At 42.9% G+C, this 27,721-nt stretch overlaps 1 protein-coding gene across 5 annotated transcripts in view; it reads left to right on the top strand.

Annotated features, from left to right (window-relative positions):
• TBC1D5 (TBC1 domain family member 5) overlaps window positions 1-27,721 on the top strand; it is an 811,132-nt gene that overhangs the window by 699,149 nt on the left and 84,262 nt on the right. For all 5 annotated transcript variants that reach the window (XM_069729958.1, XM_069729963.1, XM_069729960.1 and 2 more), the window contains one exon: window positions 25,443-25,606. In XM_069729958.1, coding sequence (XP_069586059.1) covers window positions 25,443-25,606 — 164 coding nt within the window. The remainder of the gene's footprint in view (window positions 1-25,442; window positions 25,607-27,721) is intronic.

Below are 27,721 nucleotides of genomic sequence, written 5' to 3'. Positions count from 1 at the left end.
GTCCATAAAAGGCTGATCTATCAAAATATAAAATTCATTAACCCAATTGGTAATCACGATAAACAGTAAAAAATTTAAAAAAACAAGTTTGTTTTTTTATTGCTGCGATACCACAAAAAAACTCCTGTACTAAGCAATCAAAATTTCATATGGTATCAATAAAAAAGTGGTCTTGTCACACAAAAAATGAGCCCTCACACAGATCCATCGTTGAAAAAATAACATTACAGGTTTTGGAAAATAGCGGCCCCAATTGAAAAAATATATATATTTTTTTTGTTTTACAAATTTCAGATTTTTGTTTTACCTCTACAATTATTAAAAAAAAAACTAGGCAAGTTTGTTGTTGCAAAATGTCTGCTGACGTGGACAGTCATCGGTAAATACAATGTATTCTGTAAACACAATTTCCAAAAACCATTGCCGCAATTGCTTTTTTTTTTTGCAATTTCACCGCACTTGGAATTTTTTTTTACAGTTTTCCAGTACACAGTAAGTGGTAAAATGTATGATGTCATTGAAAAGTACAACTCGTCCTGCAAAAATCAAGCCTCCATACATTTATGTGGACAGAAAATAAATAAAAATTATGGCGCTTCGAAGAATTGCAAAAGCAAAAATTTAAATTGGCCATGTCAAGTAAGGGTTAAGCAAAGGTCAAATCTCTGGAGAAATGTGCTATTTGCAGAGGAACAATGGAAGAAGAAAGGTGCAAGTAGCTCACATATGACTACAAAAGTGAAGGCTGCCATTGTTGTCAAAGGTGGGACAGGTAAATATTAACCCCTTAATGACCACCAATACGCCTAGCAGCAGTTAAGGGTACAAATTCCTCAGCCTCGCATTTTAGCGGCGCAGAGAAATAAGTGTGTAGCGCCCCCAGTGTCAGAAAATTTCCAGAGTCGTGGTCACTGGGGGTAGCTGAGACCCCGGAGAACATGATTTGGGTTGTTTTTTTACCATCCCGTGTCACTTGATCACCATTATTCACTGAGTAACGGCGATCACAAAAATAAAAAAAAAAGTCTTGTTTTCCATTCATTTCTCTCTCCTCTGATATGATCTAGCATACCAGAGCAGAAAGAAATGGGGTCACCCGAGCCCTCCGGTACCTCCACCATCCTTGCACCCTCCTCGTCATCTTTCCGGAAGAAAATGGCTGGCGCATGCGCAGTGCGCCTGTCAAAATCTGCCGGCCAGTACCCAGCAACAATAGGAGATTTTTCCTATTGGTTCATTTTGCTCACGGTGATAGACCCTATCACAGTGATCAAAATAAAAATAATAGTAAATCAACCCCCCCTTTTGACAACGTTGTTAGGTAAAAATAATAATCTATTTATATAGCACCAACATATTCCGCAGTGCTTTACAGTTTTGCACACATTATCATTGCTGTCCCCGATGGGGCTCAGAATCTAAATTCCCTATCAGTATGTCTTTGGAATATGGGAGAAAACCGGAGAACCCATAGGAAACCCACGCAAACACGGGGAGAACATACAAACTCCTTGCAGATGTTGTCCTTGGTGGGATTTGAACCCAGGACCCCAGTGCTGCAATGCTGCAGTGCTAACCACTGAGTCACCGTGCTGCCCTTAAAATATATATATATTTTTTTCCATTCTTTGTGGTTAGAGTTGTGTTAGGTTTGGGGATGGGGTTAGGTCTGGGGTTGTGTTAGGGTTGTGTTGTGGTTAGGGTTGTGTTAGTTAGGGTTGGGGTTGTGTTAAGGTTGGGGTTAGGGTTGTGATCGGGTTAGGGTTGTATTGGGGTTAGGGTTGTGGTTAGGGTTAGCGTGTATTGGGGTTAGGGTTGCGTTGGGGTTAGGGTTAGAGGTGTGTTGGAGTTACGGGCTTGTTGGGGTTAGGGTTGGGTTTAGGGCTGTGTTAGGGTTGGAGTTAGAATTGGGGGGTTTCCACTGTTTAGGCACATCAGGGGTCTCCAAATGTGACATGGTGCCCGCCATCGATTCCAGACAATTTTACATTAAAAAAGTCAAACGGTGCTCCCTCCCTTCTGACCCCTACCATGCACCCAAACCATGGATTTCCCCCTCAAATGGGGTATTGGTGTGCTCAGAAGAAATTGCAAAACAAATTTTGTTGACCGTTTTCTCTTGATACCCTTGTGAAAATAAAAACTTTTGGGTCTAAAGTGATTTTTTTGTGAAAAAAGTTTAATATTCATTTTTTCCTTCCACATTGCTTTAGTACATTCTCGTGAAGCACCTGAATGGTCAATAAACTTCTTGAATGTAGTTTTGAGCACCTTGAGGGGTGCAGTTTTTAGAATGGTACCACTTCTGGGTATTTTCTGTCAAGTACACCCACTTAAAGTCACTTCAAATGTGATGTGGTCCCTAAAAAAAACAGTTTTATAAATTTAGTTGGAAAAATGATAAATCGCTGGTCAACTTTTAACCCTTTTAACTTCATATGTTTTGGGTTGTCATTATGATTTAAAAAGAGAAAACAGAGTAGTTTGACAATAAATGGCTTCACCCAACCACTAACCATGAGTGGAGAAAAAGTTTTGGTGTTATCATTCATATTCTCTGAAAAAAGGCCAAGAAAGCAAAAAATTCTGCCGGAGTATGTAAATTTTTGAGCACAACTGTAACTCTCTGATTTAAGGGTCCACAAATTAAAAGTTTTAACCCCTTTCTGACCTTGGACGGGATAATACGTCCGAGGTCAGACCCCGCTTTGATGCGGGCTCCGGCGTTGAGCCCGCATCAAAGCCGGGACATGTCAGCTAATTTGAACTGCTGACTTGTGCCCGCAATAGCGGCAGGTGAAATCGCGATTCACCCGCCGCTATTAACTAGTTAAATGCCGCTGTCAAACGCTGACAGCAGCATTTAACCGACGCTTTTGGCCATCGGGCCGCAAATGAGCGCATCGCCGACCCCCATCACATGATCGGTGGTCAGCGATGCGTCTGCATAGTAACCATAGAGGTCGGCGCTCATAGCAAGCCTGCAATTCAGCTAGATAGCAGCGATCGGATGATCTCTCCTATGTAGCTGAGCCGATCCAGTTGTGCCAGCTTCTAGCCTCCCATGGAGGCTATTGAAGCATGGCAAAAGTCAAAAAAGTTAGAGAAAATGTGAAAAAAATAAAATATAAAAGTTTAAATCACCCTCCTTTTGCCTCATTCAAAACAAAACAATAAAAAAAATCAAACTTACACATATTTAGTATCGCCACGTTCAGAATTGCCCGATCTATCAATAAAAAAAAGCATTAACCTGATCGCTAAACAACGTAGCGAGAAAAAAATTCGAAACACCAGAATTATGGGTTTTTTTGTCGCCGTGGCATTGTATTAAAATGCAATAATGGGCGATCAAAAGAACGTATCTGCATAAAAGTGGTATCAATAAAAACTTAATCTTGGAACGCAAAACATAAGCCCTCACCCACCCTGAGTTCACGAAAAATGGAGACGCTACGGGTATCGGAAAATGGTGCAATTTTTTTTTTTTTTTTAGCAAAGTTTGGAATTTTTTTTCACCACTTAGATAAAAAAGAACCTAGACATGTTTGGTGTCTATGAACTCGTAAGGGGCAAACACCCCGAAACAGCTGTCTGTGGATGGATACCATGCTTGGCATAGGTGGCTTTCCTTCATAGGATGCTGCCCTTCCCGTGGTTGTTCCTTCCCGGGGAAAGGCCTGGCTATTCACTGCTTGCGTCGAGAAACATGTGATGGTGTCTCCGCAGCTTCTTTACATGCATATGAACTCGTAATGACCTGGAGAATCATAATGACAGGTCAGTTTTAGCATTTAGTGAACCTACTAAAAAAGCCAAACAAAAAACAAGTGTGAGATTGCACTTTCATTGCAATTTCACCGCACTTGGAATTTTTTTCCCGTTTTCTAGTACACGACATGGTAAAACCAATGATCGTTCAAAAGTAAAACTCGTTTCACAAAAAATAAGCCCTCAAATGGCCATTTTGATTGAAAAATAAAAAAGTTATGGCTCTGGGACGGAGGGGAGCGAAAAACGAACACGAAAAACGGAAAATCCCAAGGTCATGAAGGGGTTAAAATTGCAAAAAGTTTGCCATATTTCCATTTTTTTCATAAATAAATGCACGTCTTATTAAAGAAATTTTACCACTAACATGAAGTACAATATGTCACGAAAAAACAATCTCAGAATCAGTTGGTCTCAGAATCAATGGGTCATGTCGAAGCGTTCCAAACCTATAATTTGTGCCGCTTGCGAGAAGTCTTGGAGACGGGAATGAGAGTATCGTCAGATTATTGAGGATGTTAATCTTAAATCATGAGATGAGAGAAGAGATATAGGGTGGTGCAGAACTGTGGAGAGATTTGTGAGTGAGAAGTTTATATTGGACTCTGTAGTGGATGGGCAATGAGTGCAATGACTGGCACAGGGTAGAGGCATCAGTGTAGCTGTTGGAGAAGATCAACCAGCATTGCAAAAAACTGTGCTACAATTTACATCTACATCTTCATTGTTCCAGGGTTTAAAGGTAAGTATGGTCTACATACATCAGTACCTGCTACACATTCTGTATGTCTGTAGGAAATTGTATTCCTTTCACAGCTTGGAGCTGTACCCTTTTTAGGGATTGAGGCATTTTTATGACCTACTGAACGCACATATGTTTTGGAAAATAAAGACCTATGGCTACTTTCACGCTAGCGTTGTTGGCTGTACGTCGCAATGCGTCGTTTTGGAGAAAAAATGCATCCTGCAAATGTGCCCGCAGGATGCGTTTTTTCTCCATAGACTTGCATTAGCGACGCATTGTGACGTATGGCCACGGGTGCGTCGTGTTTTGGCGGACCCTTGGCACAAAAAAGTTACATGTAACTTTTTTTGTGCGTCGAGTCCGCCATTTTCGACCGCGCATTAGTGGCCGAAACTCCACCCCCTCCTCCCCCACAACTCACCATGGGCAGCGGATGAGTTGTAAAACGGGATCCTCTGCCCACGTTATGCTACATTAACACGGTTTGTGACGGCCCGTACCGACGGACTAGTGTGAAAGTAGCCTTAGTTGCAGGTTAAAGCTACTTTTTTAAGCAGTGCCTCATAGCATAAATTAGCCTTAACTAGTAGGTTTTGTATGTAACTCAGTAATAAAGTATTTTAGGCCAGATGCCGCAATTCTTTTGTAGCAGCTCTATCCCAAGTCCTCTCTGGTTGGCTTTTGGCCCTATGCCCAAGACAGGACAGTATTTCCTTTGTACACTGAGTGCAGAATTGTTAGGCAAGTGAGTATTTTGACCAAATCATTTTTATGCAGATTTTCTAACTCCAAGCTGTATAAACTTGATGCTTATTGGATGAAGCAGATCATATGATGTGTATTTGTGTAATGGGTGAGATGAGACCCAAGAACGCAATGCCCTTTATCAAGGTGTGTAAAATTATTAGGAAGCTTGTTTTCTTTAGACAAAAAGGCCCAAAAAGAGATTTAACTGACTCTATGAAAAGTAAAAAAAAGATTGCAAGTCTTACAAAGGAATGCTTTACTCTTGAAATTCCTAAGATATTGGGGAGTGATCACAGAATCATCAAAAGTTTTGTTGCAATTAGTCACCAGGGCATGTTGAGAAAGATAGACGTAAAAAATTTGAGAAGAACCAAACGTGAAACGATCGGGATGCCATTATCCTGCAGTGCTGTCATATTCCAGAACTGCAAACTCCCTGGAGTGCCCAGAAATACAAGGTGTTCAGTGCTCAGTGACACGGACGAGGTAAGGAAGACTGAAACCCGACCACCACTGAACAAGACAAAAATTGAAACGTCAAGACTGGTTCTCAAAATGTTTGACTACCGATTTTTAAGGACAGGTTTTATTGACTGATGAGAAGAGTGCCTCTTGACGGATCAGATGGATGGGCCCGTGGCTCATTCAGTAACTGGTACAAACCTCCACTTTGACTCATATGTGAGCGTGGCAGAGGTGGGGTATTGCTATGAACTGGTATTATGAAATATGAGCCAGTTAGATTTTGTGTTGAAGATGGACTCAAAATCAACTCCCAAGTCTACTGCCAATTAGAAGACACTTTCTTTAAAGGTAACCTGTCACCTCATTTTTAGCTATTAAACTGGTCCCAGTGTGCGGTTAGTGATGCAATGTGCATCACTAACATGTTTTTGTCAAAGAAAAACATCATTTATTAGGTTTTAAAAACACTTTACTGTATATCATTAGAGGATTCACTTATGTACCTTTTCTTTCAGTCTTAGGAGTGGTGAGTTTATCTTTTCAGACATAATTGACAATGCCATCCAGTGTACATCTTGCCACATGTATGCAGTCCTTGAACAGCCGGTCGAGGGTGCATTCTGCTGTGCAAGATGTGAGCACGTTGTGCATTTGTAAGCCCAGGTACAGGATCTAAATCTTCAGCTGGCAACACTGAGATCCATTGACGATATGGAAAGGAGTCTGCTGCTCATTGAGCAGACGCTCAATGGGATAGATGTGAGGGAAGATGGTAGTATGGAGCAGCAGGAAAGTGAGGCAGTTAGCTGGGTGACAGTTAGAAGGTGGGGTAGAGGGAAGAGTGCCAGGGAGGCTAGTCCTGATCTGGCACACCCCAATAAGTTTGCTAAGTTGGCAGCTGAGGGGGTGTCAGTACAGCGGTAGTACTGCTGCAGCCAGGCATGTCCTATGAAAGCCAGAGGAGTGTGTGCTCCAGTAAGGGGGGAAATAGGAGAGCATTGCAGGCCAGACAGATACTGGTAGTGGGGGACTCAATTATTAAGGGAACAGATAGGGCAATCTGTCACAAAGACAGGGATCGTCGAACGGTGTGCTGCCTACCTGGCGCTCGAGTCCGACACATCGCTGATCGGGTTGACAGATTACTGGGAGGGGCTGGTGAAAACCCAACAGTCATGGTGCACATTGGCACATATGACAAAGTTAGAGGTAGGTCGAAGGTCCTTAAAGACTATTTCAGGGAATTAGACTGCAAGCTTAAAGCAAGGACCTCCAAGGTGGTATTCTCTGAAATACTGCCTGTACCACGTGCCACGCCAGAGAGGCAACGGGAGATTAGGGAGGTTAATAAGTGGCTCAAGAATTGGTGTAGGAAGGAGGGGTTTGGATTCCTGCAGAACTGGGCCGACTTCTCAGTTGGCTACAGGTTCTACGCTAAGGACGGGCTGCACCTCAATGGGGAAAATGCAGCTCTGCTGAGGGAGAAATGGCTAGAAGGTTGGAGGAGTGTTTAAACTAGGGAATGGGGGGGAGGGTATTCATTTTATAAGAGGGGAAGATAGTGCAGATAGTGACCGGGGCACAAATAAAGAAATTGGGGGTGGCATGAAGGGTGGGGTTAGCACAGTTAATATTATAAGAAAGAATAGAGTTAAAGAGAGCTACATAAAGTGCATGTATACTAATGCCTGGAGCCTCACCAACAAAATGGAGGAATTAGAATTAATCTTGTTGGAGAATAATTATGACATGGTGGGGATATCTGAGACATGGCTGGATGAGAGCCATGACTGGGCTGTTAACTTGCAGAGCTATAGCCTGTTCAGAAATGACCGTACAGATAAGCGAGGGGGTGGGGTGTGTCTATATGTAAAATCGTCCTTAGAACCTATCCTACGTAATATTATAGGTGAATCTAATGAAAATATAGAGTCCTTGTGGGTGGAGATAAGGGGAGGGGGAAAAATAATAAATTACTGATGGGGGTTTGTTATAAGTCTCCAAAAATAATGGAAGCAACGAAGAATATCCTAGTAAAGCAAATAGATGAAGCAGCAACTCAAGGAGAAGTCATTATTATGGGGGTCTTCAACTACCATGAAATACATTGGGGAATAGAAACCTGCAATTCCAGCAAAGGTAATAGATTTTTGACAAGTATGAGAGACAATTACCTTTCACAACTGGTTCAGGACCCAAAAAGAAGGGGGGCACTGCTAGACCTAATATTAACCAACAGGCCAGACCGCATAGCAAATGTAAGGGTTGGGGGTCACTTGGGGAATAGTGATCACAAAATAATAAGTTTTCATGTATCCTTTAATAAGATGTGTAGTAGAGGGGTTACAAGAACACTAAACTTCAGGAGGGCAAATTTCCAACAGATGAGAGATGATCTTAGTGCAATTAACTGGGACGATATCCTGAGACATAAAAATACACAAAGAAAATGGGAGACGTTTATTAGCATCCTGGATAGGACCTGTGCACAGTATATACCGTATGGGAATAAACATACTAGAAATAGGAGGAAACCAATATGGCTAAATAGAGCTGTAAGGCTTGGTTCATATTGCGTTAATGTGACCGCGCTAACGGACAGCATTGCACAGCGAAATTAACGCCGTGCAACGCGTCTGTTAGCGTATCCATTAACAGCAATGGTGACGCGCATCACTAGTGCGTGCCATTTTCGGCACGCGCTAGCGATGTGCCGGTGTTTTGTGGCACGCCCGAGGTCCGTTCCCCACTCTCGCAGATCAGAGAGCGGGGACGTTTAACGCGACCCCATAAAACAACATTGCGTTAGCGCAATCCGCTAGCGCTAGGCGCTAAACGGATTGCTCTAACGCAATATGAACCTAGCCTAAGGGGTGCAATAAGTGACAAAAAAAAGCATTTGGAGAATTAAAGGAAGTAGGTAGTGATGAGGCATTAAATAAATACAGAAAATTAAATAAATTCTGTAGAAAACAAATCAAGGCAGCAAAGATTGAGACAGAGAGACTCATTGCCAGAGAGAGTAAAAATAATCCCAAAATATTCTTTAACTACATAAATAGTAAGAAACTAAAAAATGATAGTGTTGGCCCCATTAAAAATAGTCTGGGTGAAATGGTGGATGAGGATGAGGAAAAAGCCAATATGCTAAATGACTTTTTTTTCATCAGTATTTACACAAGAAAATCCCATGGCAGACAATATGATCAGTGATAACAAAAATTCCCCATTAAATGTCACCTGCTTAACCCAGCTGGAAGTGCGGCGGTGTCTAAAAATCACTAAAATTGACAAATCTCCGGGCCCGGATGGGATACACCCCCGAGTACTGCAGGAATTAAGTACAGTCATCGATAGACCATTATTTTAATCTTTAAAAACTCCATAATAACAGTGTCTGTACCACAGGACTGGCATATAGCAAATGTGGTGCCAATATTCAAAAAGGGGACAAAAACTGAACTCGGAAATTATAGGCCAGTAAGCTTAACCTCTACTGTGGGTAAAATCCTGGAGAGCATTCTAAGGGATGCTATACTGGAGTATCTGAAGAGGAATAACCTCATGACCCAATATCAGCATGGGTTTACTAGGGACCGTTCATGTCAGACTAATCTGATCAATTTCTATGAAGAGGTAAGTTCCGGACTGGACCAAGGGAACCCAGTGGATGTAGTGTATATGGACTTTTCAAAAGCTTTTGATACGGTGCCACACAAAAGGTTGATACATAAAATGAGAATAATGGGGATAGGGGAAAATATGTGCAAGTGGGTTAAGAGCTGGCTCAGGGATAGGAAACAAAGGGTGGTTATTAATGGACCACACTCGGACTGGGTCGCGGTTAGCAGTGGGGTACCACAGGGGTCAGTATTGGGCCCTCTTCTTTGCATACTAGAATTTCAATTTTGGCAGATTACACTAAACTCTGCTGGCTAATCAATACAGGGGAGGACAATTTTATATTACAGGAGGATTTATGTAAACTAGAAGCTTGGGCTGATAAATGGCAAATAAGCTTTAATGGATATAAATGTAAGGTCATGCACTTGGGCAGAAGAAATAAGTAACTAGGCCTGAAGTGACGTGTTGCAGGAGCCTAGTAATTGCAAGGGGTACCCAGAATGCCAACATTCAGGTACCGGTGGAGCAATTACGCACTGCCCTGATTCTGAAGTGGAATCTGGAGCAGGGTCTGAATCTTTTTGTTCATCTCTATTTCTAAATTTTATAACTTAAAACTGATTTACGAATATTTTAATATAGTAAAAAATATGTCATAGGACCATAATGGTGGTTGGTGTGGAGCCATATATTTTCATTCCAACACCTTGTCGTCCTAAAGTCAGACTGTTTCCACTGACCGATCTGTAAACCTAAGCTGCATATAACACTCCGTACATCGCTGCATATATATTCTGGGAATTCTTCCACTGCTTACTGCATGGAGTCATTCCCATGTATTGCTTTACTGTAGAATTTTAGTTTCAGCACTCCTCTGATATATTTTGACAGGTTCACCAAGGGTGACTGTATATTTCAGATATTTCAAAGAGCTAAAAATGTTCTGTGAAATGTAAGATGATCTTGCGTGGCAAACTGTGCCGTGTATTCTTGTGAAATAAACGATGCTTATATTTAATTTTAACACAACATATTAAAATCAAGCTTTGATATTTTCCTGTTAAGAGAAATGGCTTGAAATTTAATTATGTTGTGAATTTTCTTTTAGCAAGCTAGAGCAACCTCATACATCCTACCTCTGTATTAATGCCAGCAGATGTTTTGCTTACAACATGCCCGAGGAGTGAACCCTTTCTCAGTGCAAGCATAAAACGTGCAGATGTTTCAGAAGTAAAAGGATGTATCTTATGTAGGTTTTCTACTCCTCGCCTATGCTAGGGGAGATTCCTTCAAGTCAACGATCCGATGTAAACGACACTTAGTTCTGAAAGAAAGTTTTCTGAATTAAATTTTGGTCCAAACTTTTTTTTCCTTATTGTCAGCTAAATATGATTACCGTATTTTTCGGACTATAAGGCTCACTTTTTTCCTCCAAAATTTTTGAGGAAAATATGGGTGGTCTTATAGTCAGAATACACTTACAAAATACTGTGGCAGCGGTCCCAATCTGCAGCCTCCCTTCCCATGCTGGTGCGGCGGTCATGCTCTGTGGTGCCGCTGTTGTGCTCTGTGGTGCGGCGGTGATGCGTAGGGGCTCCGCCAGCATTTTCTGAAAGCTCAGAGGCCCCCACAGATCCATTGTTGCGATGTGGTGGCCGCAGGGGGCGGTGCATGGTCAGATTGAGATCTTAGCACCGAGATGCTCGGGAGATGAGATCTCGCTGCCGAGATCTGAATCTGAGTATGTGCCGCCCCCAGTGGCCATTCTCCTGGAGGCCACCGCATCGTGGCAAATTGAGATCTCGTCCCGAGATCTCATTGCCGTGATCTCAATCTGAGCATGCGCCGCCCCCTGCAGCCATTTTCCCTGAGGCTACCGCATAACAGCAATGGATCTGCGGGGTCCTCCGGGCTTTCACAAAATGCCGGCGGAGCCCCACCACAGCACAGAGCATCACCACAGCACCTGTTGCAAAATGCTGGCAGAGCCCCACCGCCTAACCTGTCACAAAATACCGGCGGAACCACCGAAAACCCCAGAGCATGACCGCCGCACCAGCCTGGGATGGGATTTACCGGGGGCCACCGCACCAGCCTGGACCACCGAACAACCCCTGTGACTGCTCCTCCACCTGTGCCAATCCCCCCGGTTAGCTGAATTTGGACTGTAAGATGGATCCCCATTTGACACTTTTTTTTTCCTATTTTCCTTCTGAAAATTTGGGGTGTGTATTATAGTCCGAAAAATACGGTAATTCAAAATGTAGCATCTTGTTTTCTATTAACGTTACGATCTTTCTCAGGACTTTGAACTCCATTTTTTTGGACACCAAAATATTGAAGTATTTGATCCCCTATCAACCTTTAAGAGTTCTGGCTCCTACAGACCACTTAGACGCTCCTAATCAACTCATTACCTGCCTTAAAGACCACTGTCTTACATAGTCACCTTTATAAAGACTCCTGTCCACAGACTCAATTAATCAGTCAGACTCTAATCTCTACAACATGGGCAAGACCAAAGAGCTTTCTAAGGATCACAGGGATAAGATCATAGACCTGCACAAAGCTGGAATGGGCTATAAAACTATTCATAAGACGCTGGGTGAGAAGGAGACAACTGTTGGTGCAATAGTAAGAAAATTTAAGAAATATAAAATGACTGTCAATCGACATCAACCTGGGGCACCATGCAAAATCTCACCTCGTGGGGTAACCTTGATCAAGAGGAAGGTGAGAGATCAGCCTAAAAATACACTGGAAGAACTTGTTAATAATCTCAAGGCAGCTGGGACCAGTCACCAAGAAAACAACTGATAACACATTACGCCATAAAGGTTCGGAAGGTCCCCCTGCTCAAGAAGGCACATGTGCAAGCCCGTTTTAAGTTTGCCAATGAACAGCTGGATAATTTTGTTAGTGATTGGCAGAAGGTGCTGTGGTCAGATGAGACAAAAATTGAGCTCTTTGGAATTAACTCAACTCGCCGCGTTTGGAGGAAGAGAAATGCTGCCTATGACTCAAAGAACACCGTCCCCACTGTCAAGCATGGAGGTGTAAACATGATGTTTTGAGGGTGTTTATCTGCTTAGGGCACAGGACTGCATCAATGGGAGAGTGGATTCAGCCATGTACCATAAAATTCTGTGTGCCAACCTCCTTCCCTCCACCAGGACATTAAAAATGGATTGAGGCTGGGTCTTCCAGCAAGACAATGACCCAAAACATACAATGAAGACAACAAAGGAGTAGCTTAAAAAAAGCACATTAAGGTCATGGAGTGGCCTAGCCAGTCTTCAGACCTTAATCCCATAGAAAACTTATGGAGGGAGTTGAAGCTCAGAGTTCCCAAGCAACAGCCTCAAAATCTTAATGATTTAAAGCTAATCTGCAAAGAGGAGTGGATCAAAATTCCTCCTGACATGTACGCAAACCTCATGATCAACTACAAAAAGCGTCCAACTGCTGTGCTTGCCAACAAGGGTTTTGCCACCAAGTATTAAGTCTTGTTTGCCCGAGGAATCAAATTCTTATTTCTCACTACAAAATGCAAGTATATTTATATAATTTATACAATGTGATTTTCTGGATTTTATTTTTAATATTCTGTTTCTCATTGTGAAAATTAACCTACCCTTAAAATTATAGACTGTTCATGTCTTTGTCAGTGGGCAAACTTACAAAATCAGCAAGGGATCAAATAATTATTTATTTCATTGTATCTGACGCAAGGTTAGCATTTTGTCTCTGACAGTGCCCTTCTCTGAAGGCTTATCTAGGCTATGCACCCATTTTTGTATGTTCTCCTCTGAAGGAGCAGCATTTTAGTAGGTGAAACCTAAGATAAAAACAAAATGAACATTTACCATGCACACTGCTTGCTGCACACTGATGACACACGGATGACATCAGTGTATTATAAGTGTAACACATAGATCAGTACAATCTGTGCTGTTACCTGATGCTGGGTGTTGAATGCAGCTCTCATCCAATAGCCATAAAGGTTCCCAGGCTATTAATATCAGCTTACAGCTGTTTGCTTAGCCTTTACTTGTTATTATGGGGAGAACCCTAAAAAATTACATGGGGTCCCCTCTATAACTACTAAGCAGAAAAGGCTATACAGAAAACTGCAGACTGATTTTAATAGCCTAGGAAAGGGCCATTGATATTGGCCCCCTCCCAGACTAAGAACACCAGCCCTCAGCTGTCCCAGAAATGATGCATCCTCACTCTTCCCATGTGCTCTGGTGCATTGGCAAGTGGGGTAATAGTTGATGGGTTTATGCTGTTTTATGGCCGCTGACATCAAGCCCAGGGGATAGTAATGGAGAGGTGTCTATAAGACTGACCATGTGTGAGACAGGTTCTATTTTACAATGTCAACCACACCCAGGGGTGGAGATATGGTGAGCAGCTATCTTGTTCAACACTTCCGCTGCTTGCATTAAACCCGGCCCTGTCATCACTGATTAAACCCTCTTACTACTTTGTGTACTAGAGCGTTACTCCAGGTTTACATCACAGATTACATCCACCTTTGTGATACATATATTCCATCCACTATGTGTCCGGCATCCACCTTACACCTGCCTTAAGCGTTTTAGTAGGTGAATTGTCAATCAAAATAATAAGATCTCAAGCGCGATCAGCGACAACTTCTGAAAAGATAATAAATGTGTGGTGTTTAATAAGACTGGCACCAAAATAAGTTTTGCATTGTACTGTGAGGCTGTGAATAGCAGCATTATTATTGAACTGGCATTTGTCAGGCTCACTTTGAGAAGTCGACCCACTAAGCCTAGGTCCAGGTTGGCACACAGTCTCCTGGTGTTAGTGCAGCTGGAAAAATGGCACGAAAAAGTGGTGCGCTCAGGAATCTAGGGAGCAGCTGGATGCATGCAGTGAAGTCAGCAAGGAAAGGAGAAGCATAGCACGTTGCTCACATAAGATGGCATACACAAAATAAGAGTCTTGAAACACAATCCAAGGACATAGGTGTGTGTGTGTGTCAATGGCCTTACCAGAGCGCTCACATTAATGCAGTGTATGTAAAAGTTAGGAGTATGGAGAAAAATCTGTGTGGGAACGATATGTGATGGAAGGTGTGAAGTGGAAATTGTAACATAGCAAACAGTCTTTTGGAGAAGAAACATAGGGAACAGTCTTTATGAGAGGGAGAAACATTGGATTCAATGTGTACGAAGAGCATTTTGTGTAATGGAAAGTGTAGCAGGGGGCACAGTCTACATGAAAGACAATGTCTATCCATTCTACTCTGGACTATCTGGAGTACTAGCATTAACACTTTCTCTGCTCTGCGCAACCAGGAATTTTCACATTAACCCTTTTCATTGCCCTATACCAGAGGTGGGCAATTAATTTTCTATCTATATTAATTGTATCACTTAATATTGAGAAAAATGTAAGTATGCCGACATTCCACTATATGCTGTATAAGCCCGGACTCAGCCCCTATATACAGTATGAGGCCCCACATAGCCCCTTATGTACAGTGTGAGTCCCCACATAGCCCCTTATGCACAGTGAGTCCCCACATAGCCTCCTATGTACAGTGTGAGTCCCCACATAGCCCCATATGTACAGTGTGAGTCCCCACATAGCCCCATATGTACAGTGTGAGTCCCCACATAGCCCCATATGTACAGTGTGAGTCCCCACATAGCCCCATATGTACAGTGTGAGTCCCCACATAGCCTCCTATGTACAGTGCGAGTCCCCACATAGTCCCATATGTACAGTGTGAGTCCCCACATAGCCCCATATGTACAGTGTGAGTCCCCACATAGCCTCCTATGTACATTGTGAGTCCCCACATAGCCCCTTATGTACAGTGTGAGTCCCCACATAGGCTCCTCTGTACAGTGTGTCTCCACATACCGCCTCTATATATATTGTAACCCCCCACATAGACTTCTATATACAGCGTGAACCCCCACATAGCCTCTCTATATGCAGAGTAGCCTCTCTATATACAGTGTAAGCCACCCCATAACATCCTATATACAGTATGAGCCCCCACCATATACCAATTAACTCCTTAGCTAATTATGACAAATTGTTTGGTACCATACAGTAGTATTTATTGCTGTTTAGAATCACTCAGATTATGAGGACCAGGCTCAGGTTTCTATCTTCCCCACACTCTAGCAACAAAGGCTTAGGGGTATCATTTTTTATGTTGTTTTTTTTCTAAAGTGAGGAGCCAAAAATATTTGGACAGAAAACTACATGCATAAGCCTTGATGGGAAGAATGTTGCTTGTGAGTTACTGTATTGCATTCACTTACAGTCTGCAGAGCACCTGTGTAGAACAGTGTCCACCATTATGTGGGTACTGTCAGTGGTAACATTAGTTATAAGTCTGTAGTACGGCACTGAGTGGTGGCCACAGACAGGAGCCAATGAGATGAGAGTCAGGAATAACGCTATGTGAGCGTGACTGCAGTGTCCATGCAGAGCCGCTGATTGAGTGCTGTCAGCTAGGATAAGAGAGTGCTCAGGATGCAAATTGAGGGGGTATAACAGTGCGCTGAGCTCCTCGCCACACCAAAAGTGCACCGAAGCCCCCTCACTTACATATGAAATAAACTAGTATGATTATTATTGTGGATGAGCTCCCTACATACAGTTATGGCCAAAAGTGTTTGCACCCTTGAAATTGTTCTAGAAAATTAATTATTTCTCTGTGAAAATTCTTGCAATTACACATTTTGTTATACACATGTTTATTTCCTTTCTATGTATTGGAACAACACAAAAAGACTGGAAAAATACAAATTGGAAATAATTTCAAACTGAAGACCAATAAGTCTGATCAACTGATCAATAAGTCTATATGTTATGTTGTATAATGAACAAATCTTCTTGTGGAAGTCACTACTATAGGTAAACTTCAAATTATTGTAATACCCTTTTAATCTGCAACTGGGGTTTAACTGTTGTCCACCTGCCTCAAATGTACCAATAAAGCATGCCTTCTCAAAGGCCCGTTTATTAAAATAGTTATTTTATTGGCAGAGAATCCTGTCTTGCTGAACACCCGAACTGATACTTTGTCGAAAATGGGAACCATTGATATATTTTTTTTTTACTATTTTCATACTGTGAGATATTGTGCCGTGTAGAAAGTAGATAATATCACAACTGCACAACCCCATTAGTTGTCATTGTGTTACCGGCTGGAATATAATAAGGCATGTGGAACATTGGAACAAGCAGTATGACATTGTCTTCCTTGTGTTCCTCCACGAAGCCTTTTAATGGTTCCCTTGCCCTTAAGGTACCGTCACACATAACGATATCGTTAACGATATCGTTGCTTTTTGTGACGTAGCAACAGTATCCTTAACGAAATCGTTATGTGTGACAGCGACCAACGATCAGGCCCCTGCTGGGAGATCGTTGGTCGCTGGGGAAAGTCCAGCACTTTATTTCGTCGCTGGATCTCCCGCTGACATCGCTGAATCGGCGTGTGTGACGCCGATTCAGCGATGTCTTCACTGGTAACCAGGGTAAACATCGGGTTACTAAGCGCAGGGCCGCGCTTAGTAACCCGATGTTTACCCTGGTTACCGTTGTAAATGTAAAAAAAAAAACACTACATACTTACATTCCCGGTGTCTGGTCATGTCCCTCGCCGTCAGCTTCCCGCACTGGTGAGCGCCGGCCAGCCGTAAAGCACAGCACAGCGGTGACGTCACCGCTGTACTTTACGGCCGGCGCTCAGTCAGTGCGGGAAGCTGAAGGCGAGGGACATGACCAGACACCGGGAATGTAAGTATGTAGTGGTTTTTTTTTACATTTACAACGGTAACCAGGGTAAACATCGGGTTACTAAGCGCGGCCCTGCGCTTAGTAACCCGATGTTTACCCTGGTTACCGGGGACTTCGGGATCGTTGGTTGCTGGAGAGTTTTCTGTGTGACGGCTCTCCAGCGACCAAACAGCGACGGTGCAGCGATCGACATCGTTGTCGGTATGGCTGCAGCGTCGCTTAGTGTGACGGTACCTTTAGTTCTCCAGGCTGCATCGTCACTGGATGAGGCTTAGGGATGTGCGATACCTGATTCTTAAAGAAAGTGGTTTTGTATCTCTGGCAGATAGCGAGCGCGGCCGGAGAACACAATTCTGACAGAACTTCAATCAGTTATTTAAGGAACAGCCAACAGGCAAATGTTGATTTTGACAAGCTGAGAATTCTACAGTAAATCACTGCGAAAGCAACTGGTTGTGTCTGTTACCTCGATTGACCCCACTGAAGCTCATCGTTGTTATCATTATATCAGTTAATGTAGAGAGTTTGTGCTTAACAAAAAATGTTAGTGTTGGCCGTTTCATAGTACCATGTTTCACTATTCTTCTTCGAGCAGTCAGGCTGTCAGGTTATAGAGCAATACGGGACCAGAGAAGCCATGAAAGATTTGTGATAGCAGTTAAAATGATTGTTTAGGACTTAACCCCTTTACCCTCCAAGCCCGTTTGCACCTTCCTGACCATGCCAAATTTTACAATTCTGACCACTGTCACTTTACGTGGTAATAACTCTGGAACGCTTCAATAGATCCCACTGATTCTGAGATTGTTTTTCATGACAGATTGTACTTTATGATATGGGTAAAATTAGTTATTTGATATGACGAGTTTATTTGTGGAAAAAAACAAAATTTGGCGAAAAGTTTTAAAATGTTGCCATGTTCAAAATTTTAATTCTTACGCCCTTAAATGAGTTATATCGCACAAAATAGTTAATGAGTAACATTTCCCACATGTGGACTTTATATCCGCACAATTTTTGAAAGATAGTTTTTTTTTTGGTCAGGAATGCTTTACCATTGATTGATCTATTTCCACAGGTTTCATCAAAGATGGCGCTTGTGTATGTGCGCACCAGGAAAGATGATGGCTTTTATCCTCCCTGACAGTTTTGTTCCCCTGGGAGAGCACCAGACCTGTCTGTCGGCTGTTTTTCTCTCTATATTATAATAATACTGCACTCCTAAACGTGCATTTACACTGTGTGATGATCAAGATTGAGCTTTCATAGGAACGCTGGTCACCCAACAAACAAGCAAAATGCACATTTGTTGGATGAAGTGATCTTTTAGTTTTAACACTTTTCATCATCATTTTCAGCAGCACATCGCCCTGAGTAAGCAGGATGTGTGCTGCCGAGAACAATGGCAGGTTACAATCAGTAATAGCTTGTTGTGGGTGTGATAAGCTGTCGGCCTGTCTGAACAGTTTATGAAACCCCTCCAATTACCAGTTGTTTACTGCCCAAATCGTCTACCATAAACGAGTTATTGGGCTGACGTTTACAAAAAGATAATAAGGCGCCATAGCAAAATTTAAAAAGCACATCCATTAAATGTTTAATCTCTAAGCCTAATATTGTAGTGTAAATACGGTAATAGGGTATGTGCACACATTGTGGATTCACCACTGATTTACTGCAGACATAGTGCAGTTTTTGTGCGGATTCCACCTGCGGTTTTACAATACCTCCCAACTTTTGAGGATGGGAAAGAGGGACAAAGTTTGCGTCGTGCAACGCGCGCCGCGGCAAATTTTAGGCCACACCTCTGACCACACCCATTCATAACTAGTCACACCCATATCCACGTCCCAACCACACCCATTTAGCACTGCTTATCACACTGTTTTATAAAGAATAATTATTAACAAAAAATATGGCCACACAGTGCTCCATACTGTATAATGGCAGCACATGATGCTCCATACTGTATAGTGACAGCACATGATGCTCCATATTGTATAATGGCCACACATGATGCTCCATACTGTATAATGGCCACACATGATGCTCCATACTGTATAATGGCCACACATGATGCTCCATACTGTATAATGGCCACACATGATGCTCCATACTGTATAGTGACAGCACATGATGCTCCATACTGTATAATGGCCACACATGATGCTCCATACTGTACATTGGCCAAACATGATGCTCCATACTGTATAATGGCCAAACATGATGCTCCATACTGTATAATGGCCACACATGATGCTCCATACTGTATAATGGCCACACATGATGCTCCATACTGTATAATGACTGCACATGATGCTCCATACTGTATATTGGCTGCACATGATGCTCCATACTGTATAATGACTGCACATGATGCTCCATACTGTATATTGGCCACACATGATGCTCCATACTGTATAAGGGCCACACATGATGCTCCATACTGTATATTGGCTGCACATGATGCTCCATACTGTATAATGGATGCACATGATGCTCCATACTGTATATTGGCAGCACATGATGCTCCATACTGTATAATGGCCACACCTGATGCTCCATACTATATAATGGCCACACAGTGCTCCATACTATATAATGGCCACACAATTCTTCATACTGTATAATGACCCCACATGATGCTGCGTACAGTATGATGGCCCCACATGATGCTCCATACACCTCGTACACATGCAGCTCCGCTCCATACACCTCGTACACATGCAGCTTCGCTCGGTACACCTCGTACACACGCGGCTCCGCTCGGTACACCTTGTAGAACATGCGGCTCCGCTCAGTACACCTCGTACACACGCGGCTCCGATCCGTACACCTCGTACACTTGTGGCTCCGATCCGTACACCTCGTACATTCGTGGCTCCGATCCGTACACCTCGTACACTTGTGGCTCCGATCCGTACACCTCGTACACTTGTGGCTCCGATCCGTACACCTCGTACACTCGTGGCTCCGCACACCTCGAACACACGTGGCTCCGATCTGTAGACCTCCTACACACGTGGCTACGCTCCATACACCTTGTACACACACGGCTCTGCTCACATTGTAGTACTGCACATACTTCTCCATACCTGATACGTCGATCTGCAATCACAGCAGCAGAGGCCAGTAACAGAGGAGGCTGTCAGTGTCCATCCCACCATGCTCAGCCCCACTCATTCCACGCAGGATAAGCCAGGCATTAGTGCCACTGCTGCTTACATTGACGCCCAGGCTGTGTCCGGCAGGTAAGAGCCCTAGTGTTAGATGCCAGTGTACAGGCGGGGCTCCCGGCTGTAGATGTGTCCCACTCCCAGCAGCTCTGCTTACAATGCAGGCAAAGATTTCAGCACCTACACACACACACACACCCCCTCCGTGACACGTACCTCAAAAATGTCCCCTCTCTCTCCCTCTGAGCTGTACCGCGCACACTGGAAGAAAAACAGACTACAGGGGAAGGGGCGTGGCCTCATGCAAGGGGAGTGTCGGCTGCTTCTCCTGCTGTCTGCGGGAGACGCAGAGTCCCGTGCGGGACTGCGGGGCAAAGCCTGAAAATCAGGACAGTCCCGCAGAATGAGGGACGGTTGGGAGCTATGGTTTTACACCTGCGGTTTCCTATTATGGAGCAGGTGTAACCGCACAAAGAATTGACATGCTGCAGAAAATAAACCGCTGCGCTTCTGCGTGGACTTTTCTGCAGCATGGGCACTGTGGATTTGGTTTTCCATAGATTTACATGGTACTGTACATCGCATGGATAACTGCTGCGGACACGCAGCCAAATCCGCAACGTGTGCACATAGCCTTATAGCCCCCAATCGCTGTATTCCCTGATTTCCAGGGCTGCTCCAGTCCTCTGCTCACTCACGTTACTGAAGGTCTGACTTGCCCGTTCACACTGCGCTCTGTGTCGGCTGAAATTGGCTTTTACAATTTGAAGTTTGAGCGTCTGACAAAGCTCCATCGGCTTATACTGTAAAAGAGACGTCCTGCTCACACATTCAGTCCCATCAGTGAGAAGAGAACTGGAGCAGCGCTGGAAACTGGGCAAGATGGCGATCAGTGTATATTCATGTACTTAGTCCATGTTACATACACAGTTGGACAGGTTTAAGGAGGGCTTCCAGATTTTGTGGAATGCTTCTTTAATATGCCCATCCATTTCTGTTTTTTTCTAATAGTTTTTACGTTATTACAGACCTTTAGAGGAGGCGCTGCATTGTAGCGCTCTAGGATTCTTGACCTATAATGCTGACGATTGAGCAATGTTTTTACACTTACAACTGCAAAAGGAATTTAATTGTGAAGAAAAGCACTTGACTTGTGTTCTTCTCCTGATGTTATTGTCTGCATCTGTCACTGACCATAGAGTCTACTCTGTAAGCGACAAGGAATTTACTGGGCTCTAAATGTGGCCCTAGTAGTACTGCCAAAAAGCTGGAGAGAAAAAACTTCCATGTAAATGAAAAGACTGTCCAGTCCTTCATAGATAAAATATGAAGCTGCCCATAGCAGGCATTGTATAGATTTCCCAGAAATATATAGCTAAAGTGAGCGGCCTTGTTGCTTATAGGAATCAGATAATTTTTATATTTCTGACGGACTTAACATTACTTATTTAACTATTGGGCCATTTATTTACTTGTGTTAAAAATCTAAGTTTTTATTTTAAAATATAGTTTTTTTTTTAAATTAACTTGCCTGTTTACCAAGTCATTTCCGAGCTATGGGCTTCACAGGGAGTTGGCTGCACCTGCTGTTATGCCTTTTGTCCACACAGTGGCAGTATTGGCTGAGAAAACACTTACAGTCAGGACAGCGCACTGTGCAGGATGGGAGAGGAGCAGAGCGGATGAATTACTTGCTATTCCTCTTGGTACATATCATTGTATTACAAATGATAGTTGACAACCCCAAACCCTAATGAAATTGCCTCTGTTCCCCCATTTTGTGCACATATTTCTATTTTGAACTTCAGAGTATGAAGACATTTACTAAGTTGTGCTTTGTACCCAACATGTAAGTTATTATTTTTATTTTTTTTTATTACTGTCTCAAGAATATGGAGAAACAGGTAAAGATGACTTTTTTTTTTTTCCCTCTTTACCCCATGTTCGTGTTTGCTTGTCCTGATCATTTCCATTTATAAATGCATACGTAGAATGTATACATATAGTTTCTTTTATAAATGTGGCTTTAATGTGGTGAACATAGGAGGGGACAGTGATAGAATCTGAGAACCCCCTCTGAGCCGTAACTATACGGCGGATTTTCCCTCCCTGTGGATATGGCCTTAATGTCTACTATGGGATTAAAGTGGAACTGTCACCACATTTTATTATACAAACTGCATGAATGCTTCAACCAATCACTGGCCTCTGCAGTCTTGTGCAAGCATCACTGTTGAGGCCAGTGATTGGCTGCAGGGGTCACTTAGATGATCAACAAAAGCCAACTGGAGCGACTTTAAGTGACAGGAGTACGTTTTTGTTATTTTGTTTTTTTACACATTTTCTTCTCCTGTATAAAAAAAAATCTTTAATTACCATAATCAATCTCTTTAAAGAGGTCCTATCACCATGTGAGGAATGGCCGGTTTTCACACTTGTTTTCATCCTACCACTCCCCTGAGTATTCCAGTACATTTTTGTCTTGTTTTATTTTCCGTATGGTGCTACTTTTTATGGTCTTTAACAAAGGGGTGTGGCTCGCAAGATTCTCTGGGGCGGGCTTTTAAGCTGCCCTGTAGAATTACTCCGTGAGCGTCAACCCCTTTGTAAAGACCATAAGTATTTGCAAATTTGAGGATTCAATTAAAAGGGCTTGTATTTTGGGGCCCGTATGGAGGTATAAAAGAGAGCAAAAAACGGAATACTCCGAGGAGCAGCAAGAACAAAGTAAGGGCTAGTACTTGCCACTGTTAGGCGGGTGTGAGCCGCCTCTTTTAATTTGTGAGTTTGTGAGATGCTCAGTACAGCTGCTCTAATTAAGGGATGTTTCTCCGCTCAGTACCCTTCATCTGTAATGTCCACAGTTGGGACAGCCCCCGAGGTTCCACCATAAATGCCACCAGTGATAACTCGCGGATTGCTGGGACGCTCGCTGATCCTGATAAGTGGGCTTTGGAGTTGACGGGAGCGATAGTCCCATCCGCCATCTTAAACTCTATTATCTCTGGGACTTGCAGATATAACAGCAGTCCCACATACAATGGATGGAACGGTGGGGCACATGGCCGTGCACTCCAGAACCTCGCTCTCAAGATTGATGTCTCCTGCTTCTCTGTAAACGGAATGAAGCAAAGCCGTGTAATGATAGGGAATCAGTCAGTAACATGTATGAGAGGATTGTGAGCTGGTTGTTTCTCACGTTCCTTCCTACCGGCTGTATTTCCCTTCTATAGTTCTTTATTGCAGAGTCAGCAGAACAGGTCCTTCAGTACAATGGAGAGGACACAATGTACTGACATAATCGCAAAAGGCTCTGCTGTGTCATTTCTGAGCTTCCTGTATATCCGTTCAGGGCTGCATTGCTCCCATGATTCATTTTGGCTTCTGCTTCATTTGTCACTGTACAAACATGGCCGAGTGTTAGAACTTTATTAAATATCAGGAGCTCTTTTCTTCTTAATTGTTGTAGACTCGTCATTCATAATTAAAAAGTTAGTGCAATCTAAGGCCTCTTTCACGCTTCCGTCTTTTCAGATCCGTCACAATCCGTTGATTTTTGAGAATGCAGGATCCTGTTTTTTCCTATAGACTTGTATTAGCGACGGATGACCATCCGTTTCATCCGTCGTGCACTGGATCCGTCGTAAAATAGCGTTCCGTCGGGCAGAGAAAACATTCATTGTAATTTTTTTTGTGCACGTCGGAAAATCGTTCAGCGATGCACCCTGCGCTGCCCGCCGTCGGCTCCAATGTATGCCCATGGGCGCAGGATCCGTCGTTGACCGTCACACGCAGGAATCCAGTTTTTCCCTTCTGAGCATGCCCGGAAGGATTTTCAAGTCTGGAAAAAAGTCTCTCTCTCTCATCCCCGGACATTTAATTCCCGGAATTTCTCTACGACGGATCCATCATTACACTGGATCCGTCGCACACGTTTTTCCATATTGTCATGACGTTCGTCTATACGTCATTTTGCTGCACCACGACGGACCCCAGAAAACGGAAGTGTGAAAGTAGCCTTAAGGGTAAGGTTTCTCCTTGTGAAGAATGCCATACCGGCTCTGGCATGCCAATGTAAGGAAGCTAATTCACCATGCAGTGCTCCTCTGGGAAATTAAATATGCAAATTGCCTCTTCAGACAGGAATAGAACTAGAACTCTATAGCGCCACCTGTTGGAAGCAGGAAGCCTACAAGTCACAATCCACCCTTTAATAAGCCTTTTAATATAAGGCTATGTGGACACGTAGAATGGTCCACTGCGGATTTTTCCACAGCGGACTTCATAAATCTGCAGGGCAAAAACGGTTTTACAACTGCGGTTTTCTATTGGAGCAGCTGTAAAACCGCTGCGGAATCCGCAGAAAGAAGTGACATGCTGCGGAAGGTAAACCGCTGCGTTTCTGCGCATTTTTTCCACAGCATGTGCACAGCGTTTTTTGTTTCCCATAGGTTTACATTGTAATGTAAACTCATGGGAAACTGCTGCGGATCCGCAGCAAAATCCGCAGCGTATGCACATAGCCTAACTTAGGATAAAGGCCAAATCAGAATCTCAATTTGCAGACAGTGTTTTGGGGTATTTGCCCTCGTCAGTGCGAAGTATGAGATCTGATTTGGCTACGTTAGGGGCTCTGAACTGAGGTCTAAGGTGTAACGTTTCTCCTTGTGGCGAGTGACATACCAGCTCTGGCATGCCAATGTAAGTAGACGTATTTGCCATACAATACAAGAAGAGAACTAATACTCTATAGCGCCACCTATTGGACGCATAAGTAGTGCACTAACTCGTTAATTTCCTACAGTGCAGTTTATTGATGAACACTACACCTGACATGCTGTTAAATCACATGCACAGTTACAGAGAGCCAGATGCCGTAAAATTGAGCTAAAAGCTGCGTAGGGTGAAGAGGGTGCCACTTTTCCATTATGAGATATGGTATATTACTACATATTCACATGTACCACTAATGTATGGAAGCTACCTGATACCCTTCTCTGATGATTTCCTTTTCGTCTTGCCTTACATGTAGTGATTCCCCTAAAATCAGGGCATGTGTGAACTGAAACAAGCCGACTGCTCTTCTAAAAACTTGTGCTGTCTGTATTTTATTCTAGGCCAAAGCTCGAAGAACGTCAGCTCATCTCCCAGTATAGAGAGTTTGCCTGGAGGCCTCGACCACACAGATTCTCCTCCTCTGTCAGCCGGAAAGAAAGATTCCTTCTTCAGCAATATCTCCCGCTCTCGTTCTCATAGCAAATCCCAAGGGAAAAGGGAGTCTGTAAGTTTCGAGCACTTGCACTAATGCTTCAGGTTTATTTATTCCTTTTTTTTTTGGCTGAGAAGATGTAAAATGAAATTGGGAGACTTGTAACAATGCAGAGGGCATTATGTGATTTAGAAATGGTAATGGGATGAGCGTGGCAGGGAATCCCTCTTCTTCCAGAAGAAAAACAGACTTTTCAATGTACAGGCACCTAATGTAGAGTTAAGAGTTATATGTATAATGATTATGGAGGAAGCTTTGCTGTTACTGGTGGTCTCTGTCTCTAGCTAACTATTGTATAGTGTAAATTGCTAAACAATTTAGACTCTCAAATAAAGTTTATCACAAATATGTCAACATATTTATTTTTGAGCTCTGACTTAGAGTTGGCCGATTTTCAAATGCCATTTTAGGGAAATCTGAGGAAATACAGGGTGATATTCCATTTACAGTGGCATGTAAAAGTTTGGGCACCTTTGGTCAAGATTACTGTTATTGTGAAAAGCAAATTGAAGATGAAATGATCTCTAAAAGGCCTAAAGTTAAAGATCACATAATTACTTTGTATTTTAAAGGGACACTGTCACCTGAATTTGGAGGGAACAATCTTCAACCATGGATGCGGGGTTTTCGGGTGTTTGATTCACCCTTTCCTTACCCGCTGGCTGCATGCTGGCTGCAATATTGGATTGAAGTTCATTCTCTGTCCTACATAGTACACGCCTGCGCAAGGCAAGATTGCCCCCGTGCAGGCATGTACTACGGAGGACAGAGAATGAACTTCAATCCAATACTGCAGCCAGCGGGTAAGGAAAGGGTGAATCAAAAACCCCAAAACCCCGCCTCCATGGCTGAAGATTGTGCCCTCCAAATTCAGGTGACAGTGTCCCTTTAAGCAACAAAAAAAAAAGTATATATTTTAATTTTTTACATTTTAAAAAATTACTAAAAAGAAAATGGGCCAAAGTAAAACCTTGGGCACCCTTGGAGATTTGTGTGCTCAGATAACTGTGACCAAGGTTTCAGCCCTTAATTGGCCTGTTAGGGTTATAGCTTGTCCGCTATCATCATTAGGAAAGGTCAGGTGATGCAAATTTCCCAGCCTAATAAAAACCAGGCTCCTCTAACCTTGTGTCAAAAAACAGCAGCCATGGGTTCTTCTAAGCAGCTGCCTAGTACTCTGAAAAAGGTGGAGGCCCACAAAGCAGAAGTCTTCAAGAAGATGGCAAAGCATCTTCAAGTTGCCCTTTCCTCAGTTCGAAACGTAATTAAGAAATGGCTGTTAACAGGAACAGTGGAGGTCAAGCTAAGGTCTGGAAGAGCAAACTAAATTTCAGTGAGAGCTGTTCGTAGGATTGCTAGAGAGGCAAATCAGAACCCCCGCTTGACAGCAAATGACCTTCAGAAAGATTTAGCAAATTCTTGAGTTGTGGTACATTGTTCTACTGTTCAGATGGCCTTCATGGAAAAGTCATCAGAAGAAAACCTCTCCAGCGTCCTCACCATAAAATTCAGCTTCAGAAGTATGCAAAATAACATTAAACAAGCCTGATGCATTTTGGAAACAAGTTGAGAGTTAAAATAGAACTCTTTGGTCACAATGATCAAAGGTATGTGTGGAGAAAAAAGGGCCCAGAATTTCAGCGTGGTGGATCAATTATGGTTTGGGGTTGTTTTGCAGCCAGTGGCACAGGTAGAGGGAAGAATGGATTCAATGAAATTTTAACAAATTCTTGATAAAAATATTACACCATCTGTAAAAAAAAAGCTGAAGTTGAAAAGAGGACAGCTTCTACAAATGGATAATGATCCTAAACACATGTCAAAATCCACAATAGACTACCTCAAAAGGAGCAAGCTGAATGTTTTAGGCTGTGTGCACATGTTCTGGATTTTTCGCGTTTTTTCGCTATAAAAACGCGATAAAACTGCGAAAAAAACGCTCACATTAAGCATCCTATTAAAAGAATGCAATCCGCATTTTGTATGCACATGCTGCGTTTTTCTCCTGAGCGGAAACGCATTCCAGAAAAAAACGCAGCATGTTCATTAATTTGCAGAATCGCGGGGATTCCGCACACATAGGAATGCATTGATCCGCTTACTTCCCGCATGGGGCTATGCTCACCA

The sequence above is a fragment of the Ranitomeya imitator genome, chromosome 6, assembly GCF_032444005.1.
Source record: "Ranitomeya imitator isolate aRanImi1 chromosome 6, aRanImi1.pri, whole genome shotgun sequence".
Lineage (NCBI taxonomy): Eukaryota > Metazoa > Chordata > Amphibia > Anura > Dendrobatidae > Ranitomeya > Ranitomeya imitator.
The sequence above is the reverse complement of the archived record's forward strand: the minus strand, read 5'-3'. Positions and strand labels throughout refer to the sequence as shown.